The 6,795-nt window shown below is 42.8% G+C and overlaps 1 protein-coding gene across 1 annotated transcript in view; it reads right to left on the bottom strand.

The window, feature by feature from the left end:
* PPM1H (protein phosphatase, Mg2+/Mn2+ dependent, 1H) overlaps window positions 1–6,795 on the bottom strand; it is a gene marked incomplete at its 5' end in the record, with an annotated part of 68,351 nt that overhangs the window by 32,835 nt on the left and 28,721 nt on the right. The window contains one exon of the mRNA XM_010154409.1: window positions 3,165–3,249. Coding sequence (XP_010152711.1) covers window positions 3,165–3,249 — 85 coding nt within the window. The remainder of the gene's footprint in view (window positions 1–3,164; window positions 3,250–6,795) is intronic.

Raw genomic sequence — 6,795 nt, 5'->3', positions numbered from 1 at the left:
TGCCAGTGAAGACCGAGGCAAAGAAAGCATTGAGTACCTCGGCCTTCTCCATGTCCTGGGATGCCAGCTCTCCCGTTTCCTTCCGCAGAGGGCCCACATTCTCCCTGACTTTCTTCTTGTCCCCTATGTACCTATAGAAGCCCTTCTTGTTGCCTTTGATGTCCCTGGCCAGGTTCAATTCTGTCAGGGCTTTCGCCTTCCTGATCTGATCTCTAACCTCTCGGGTAACTTCCCTGTACTCCTCCCAGGCCACCTGTCCCTGCTTCCACATGTTTAAGCCAACCAGAGTTCAAACCTAAAGGAGATGGTGGTAGAAGCAAAGAGGGAATTGGGAACCAAATCCTTCCCTTGACTGGTCTCTCCACTTACGAAAAGCGAGGGCCCTTTCCATAAAACCACAGATCTCTTTTACCACAGCACCGTGCAACATGCAGACGGCCAAAACATTCCTACGCTGGGTGATGCAAGAAGCCACAAAACATAACAGAATTAAGATGCTTCTGACTTGTGGCTAAAGTGCTGAATCAGCATTTAGCAGATCTAGGTTCATATCCACTTCAGGCTTGGGTTCTGCAAGCATCCTTCATCAGGTAAGTTAGTATCACTTAATCCTCACCCGCACAATGAAACAGGAACAGCTCCTCCTTGAACCCATGCCTGTCTGGGTTCACAGCCTTGGTTTGAACGGTGCCAAACGCAAAAAGCATCCACGGCTCATTGCCACTGATGGCCACCTCACTCTCTACTAGTAGTAAAGCCTGCCTGTTACTAGTAGTAAAGCAGCAGTGCACCATCTTCAGTGCACTGGGGAAGCAGTATGGTGCACTGAACCTTTACAGAAGCCAAAGGACCAAGGGAATACTGGTGCAAGGCTTTCACGCCTTACATCTTAGGAAGGGCTCTCTGACGGACTGATGGCCTTCTGCAATCCTCTCAACAAATCCCCTGGCACAGAAGTCTGCCTCTACCACACAGCCTGCCTGAAATCTGCAGCTGTATGCTGTCCTCCCACTGCAAAAACCAGGGGCTACAGGTAGAGACAGAGGGATGAGCAACTCATTATCCCACAGACTTCTTCGCATGTGGAAATTAGGGCCCAGAAAAGAGGACGTGAATCCAGAAGATGCAAGTTAACCTCAACCAACGTGCTGTGTGGCCAAAGAAATCAATAGGCACTAAAGGCAGAGGAAAGCTCCTTCTCCCCGACTGTGCCAACAGTGTCTACTGCACAGGGAGTCAACACCTGGAAGCCTGCAGGCTGTAAACCCGTACCCTCCCTTTGCCTGGGCAGTAACTTCCCCACAGCAAACAGTATCTCTGCATTTACCAAGTAAAATATTAAAGTGATTAAGTGATTTTCTTCCTATTGTGCAGGAAGAACAGTGCAACATGTTTGAAACAAAAGAAACTCAGCTTTAAATGCATATAAGAAAATAAATCCAAAGTAAATAGCTTTCAGATAAGAACAGCAGAAGAGAGATGTTGATGGGGCAATAGTTTGACAGCAGAACCTGGGGACACCCAAGGTGAATAAGAAGTATTTGGGATCTTATCAGCAAGACAGATGCAACCTTTGGAGTATACTGTTTATGCCAACCTTGTAAAAAATGTGGGGTTGATTTTTTTTTTTTTAAACACTAGAGTAAAAGTGTTACTTACGGAATGCTATGTTTGAAATTCTCTCTAATTTTGTTTCATGCTCTTGCTGTCTTGCATGTATTTTTCTTTGAACATGATACCCATAGCTCTGCCATATTCGTGACATCGAGAATTAAGATAAACAAACAAAGGTAAAGGAATTTTCCAAAGGAAACAGCAGAAATGCTTTTCAGATCAGCTGCTGTTTTCAAATACAAGCCAGAAAGGACATCAAAAGAGAAAAAAAATCCCTTGTAGGCAATGCTTTATCTCATATTTCCTACACAAGTAGCAGACTCCCTAGATAGTAAAGATACCTTCTATTTTAAAGGCAAACAAATTATTTTAAAGGTAACTAAACTGTAAATATTTATTAGGCCTCTTTTCCATTTGGTTGTCTGAATATGAATACTCCCAAAGCAGTATTTCCTCTTAAATTTTCAGCCTCAAGCCAGTGAAGCTGACTAAAAATTAAACACAATTGTGGAAACATTTACAATTTTTCTTTAAAACCTTCCACCTTCGCCTTCAGCCACTGGCATTTTGCCTAATTTCAAACTACAGTGCTTGGGCCAGGCTGAAGATAAGGAACCTTAAGATCACGGAACGCCACTAGCTTTGACCCGTCCACCTCGCATCAGGCAAAGCTGACAGTGAACCTGTCTTGGCTTAAGCTTAAATTTCTAAGAGGAAAAAGCAGGAGACCCAAAGCAGCACAAAAGAAATCTCTTGGCCGTGTTAGGAATAACATTTTGACAAACAGCTAACCAACTTCAACCAACTGATCTGACCATCAACAAAAAACTTAAGGAGTAACAGGATTGTTTGCATGAAAACTTACATCACACATTTTGACTTACGTTTCTTGGGCAACTTACCAGGCAATGCAACTTGGTGTACAAAACCTCACACATCTCCTCACCTAGTCACCCTCTTCCAGCTTTATGAGTACTGCTGCGCTAAATAAAGCTAGTCTTCCTTCACTCATCCTATCCTGCAGCTACTAATACTCACTGAGGTCACCTTTAAGTCAAGTATCTTTTCCCTGATCAAGAAATTATTGACATACTATTAGAGCAAACTAATAAAACCCTGATACACTGTTCACACACACACACACACACCAAGAACAACCACCAGCGGCAGTATTTTACACTGTCACACAGTAAATGCTGGGATAGACTAAAGTACCTCTGTGGCTCGTTAGCTCTGTGTCTGAGCTCTCGTTATCCAATACCAATGAGCTGCTGAAGGTCTGCAGCTGAACAAGGTACACAAACCCAGCCATGCTAATCGATGGCCTTCACAGGAGAGATAAGACTCCCTTCATCGGGATTTGCACCATCAGGCTTTTCTCCACATTTGCTGATGGCTGAAAGACGTGCATGGTCAGTCACTGGTGTTCAGCAGACATGTGGTCCCACTAAGAGCCGCTGCGGTAACTGAGCAGCGTGGGTCTGAACCTTAGATATTACTGGGCAATGTTTGTCCTCAGCAGCACCTCATTTGGCCCTCAGGTCTCTTACCAGATACTGAAGTCGCTGGCGTTCGGTCTCTGGAGTGAATTCTGAAGACATTGGAATGACTTCGCCGTTTCGGATTATTATAGCCCTGCAATAGCAATAAAATATCATCAGTATAGGGAAAAAAAAAAAGTTAAAAAATACTCAAAAAACCACAGGGTATAGTCACAGTCTTATTCTCTTCAGAGTCACAGTAAAATAAAGTCATTTCTTTTCTACTGAAGCTGGATAATAATTCCTGCCCTGCATCCTTTAGGTGGAATAACAAAGTATATTTGTATATGCCAAGTTCATTTCAGAGCTCACAAGAACATCCAAGCAACAAAGGCAAGAGTTATTTCAGTTGATGTCTACAGGGTACCCTTATTAAGTGAAATGCAGACACCCAGAGGAGATGCTGCAGAATCAGGGACTGTAGAACAACTCTGCAGGTTTTAATTCCAGTTGTGGCTGATACTGTCTAAACTACTGGCTTCAAATGACTCATGCAAGCACTTTCCTGTTATTGATTGGCCATATGTCATGTCAGAACATTTCTACTCCAACAGCACATGGAAATGGCAAAGCAAATCCCGTTTAACACAAATTTAACTAGTTATCTTCTCAAAGATGGCAGGTAATGGAATGACTATAGATCAGCCAGATGACTTCACATACGCTTCTGCAAACAGCAGAGAGGAAATTCTCTCAAACACCTCCCTGTTGCCTCTTAACAATTTCTATGCTACAAAATATGGTCCGATTCTTCCCTGATGTAATGCTACTGGCTGAAACAGAGTCACAAGAGGGGAGAATTTACCAAATATTCCTCCTGCGTTCTGTGGTCATACACTCGCTCCCAGAACTGTGTTCTTTTATCTCTCCATTACTTATGCAGCTCTGTGAGTATAGTAAAGTTTGGCACTTTTGAAGAGCTGGGTGAACTATGTATTACCTCAAAGATTTTAGTGCCTGTTTTGGAGCTGTTTCTCAACCATGAGTACATTAATCCAGTGTTTGCATAGTAGCAGTGTACCAGCTCTCAAACTTGCACAGATTTTGGTGTAGATAGAACATGCAACTGTCACTTGGATTCCAGTTTCTATATATTTGAAAAGGCATCCTTTCCGTAATCTTTTCATCCTGTTGATGCGATATTTACATGCTAGCTTTATGTCTCTTGATAATTTGATCAATTTGCTGGTATTGCTTCCACGCCAGGTAGTCTGACGGCACTGCAATGCAACCAATTAATACAGCAGGCACATGAAGACTGAAAAAACCTAACCTTTCATTTTAAAGCAATCATCTCAAGAAAACTAGCCCAGGTAGAAACCAGCTTTGTAAAATCAGCAGCACTGGATAATTTTCCAAGCCTTCTGGATATGACATTGGCCTAAAACTGTCTCCGAATTATTATCTACTACCGCTAGTATGCAAAAGGAAGGAGCATTACCAAAGAGGAGAGGAATTGTTCACATGCAGAGATTCATGTGGCAAAGAACAGACAGGTACAGACGGGATGGCACTACAACGGGGTAGATGGGAAAAGGCTCTAGTGATGAGGGGAAAACAGCTCTGCTTTGACAGACAATTTTACTGCTCCTGGACTTCCAGCACTCCCTTGCAAATAATCCTATGTAGAAATTAGACGTGACAGGATTGCAACCTACACACTGAAGGCTCCCACTGGCCCTCCACAGCTACTATTAAAAACAATACTGTGTGCTTGAAACAAGACAGACATGGTGCTTGTAATGCATTAATTTCTTAAAAGAAATTTGTGCAGAATTTTTGATGGTTTTTTTTTACCCCTTTATGGGATCTGAATACATTACAGGCTTACAGAAATGTCAATCCAATCAATAATGATAAAGGTTTTGTGAAAATTCTTCTTTTGGGTTTCTGAGTCATTTAAAAACGAATTAAGAACTCCAGCACCTCTTTTCTGCCACAGCATCTCTGCTTTTATTTCTGCCATTCCTGAGGTATTTGCTTTGAACCAGACTCATTTATTCAAAGTCAGTGGACAGTTTTTATAACCTTTTCATATGTAATTTGACTAACTTGAGTAGGCCTCCATTTAGAGAGGACTGTGGGTTTAGAACAGAGTAAGTACTTTGGCAACAGTCTAGACCAGACTGATCAAAGCAGCTGATCAGACACTAACTAAATTTTACACACTAGTTTAAGAGAGTCATAAGGGATATACTGATCCTGTCTTTTTGAAAGAGCTAGTATAAAAAACACACATTGACAGAACTGCTAGCACGTCAGGCTAATTTTTTAATTATCCTTTGCTTCCCCTTTAATCAGCATTTCACAGGAAATCCATATTTTAAAGACCACTCAAGACCAGTCAGGGGTCCACCTTTTTCTTTGTGCACACTGACATACTTCCTATATATGTTGATACCTATCATTCTTACTTCTATGGGTGGAATTGGGCCCTGAGGGACTCACATCATATAAAAAGTAATTCAGAGGTCAGTGGGTCAACCTTTCATGGCTCAAGTTATTTTCACTAGAAATTGCAGCCACCTGGGATGAAAAGCACAACCCAAAACAAACAAACAAAAAAACCCCTGAACACAAACCTTTGGGCATGTGTGTGTGTGCGCGCGCGCGTGTGTGTGTGTGGAATTAAAGTAATGATGTTGATAACTGATAAAACAGAGCCTCAGTTTTATGTTTTTCATTAATGTCTTCAGCGGTTGGACTTTATTCAACTTGAAAGTTACAGCTGCTCATAAGAGTTGAGTGATTTTATCCGAGGAATTAGACATCTCTAGATATGAGTACTAGTATGAGGAGGGACACAGACGTACGTGTACAGGTCACTGGTCCGAATTCAGCTCTAGTGGGCTCATTATGCTCTTACCAGTCTTTTTACCTTTCCGCACCAGCTGCTTAGCTGTTTCACAACAGCAAAGGGTACTTCTGATGGCCCAAGTGACAAAAACTGACACATTCATTGGCCATCTCGCTGGAGAGGCTGGGTGCGAAAGCCTGGCATGGGAGCCACCCTGCTCAGTAGGATTTTCTCCTGTGATTGAAGAAGTGCCGAATGAGGCCCTAATTGGGTTTGGAGACTGCACTGCCCTTCCCGTGACCTCGCAGTGACAGAGCTGCCAAGCACTGACTGAAGGCTTTTCCCACTTTTCCCACCGAGCAACCTCCAGAGCCCTAAATTCAATAGCCCAAAGTCAATAACTGTTCACTGGGAGGGAGCCTGTCTGACGCGGCAGCCGCAAACAGCCCAGCAACTGCTTTTAGAGACCCACTCTATACGGTCCTGCAGGACAATTAATTTTGACTTTACGCTTCCTAATGGACTAAGCAGCAACGTGGCGTTACGTGAACATTACAGCTTCTGCCACGCATGAAAGATGCATGCATGCAATGAAATAGCGCCCTAAAAGCATTTAGCTCATCATGCACTGTGGAAACATGAATGTATGATTTTATATCATAAAGCCGCTGTCCTATTAAACTGTCAGAAATAGCTACATAGGAAACAAGAAGAACGCAAAGAGATGCAGTGCCCAGATGGCATCTGATTCTGCCATGTTTAATAGTGACATTTTCATTTCAGCCACACTGGTGAAACACATTATAGCAGAGTCACAGGGTGAGCCTGCCAAAAGCAGCCCGA

The sequence above is a fragment of the Eurypyga helias genome, unplaced genomic scaffold (assembly GCF_000690775.1).
Source record: "Eurypyga helias isolate BGI_N326 unplaced genomic scaffold, ASM69077v1 scaffold10526, whole genome shotgun sequence".
Classification (NCBI taxonomy): Eukaryota; Metazoa; Chordata; class Aves; order Eurypygiformes; family Eurypygidae; genus Eurypyga; species Eurypyga helias.
This window is presented reverse-complemented; position numbering and strand designations above follow the sequence as displayed.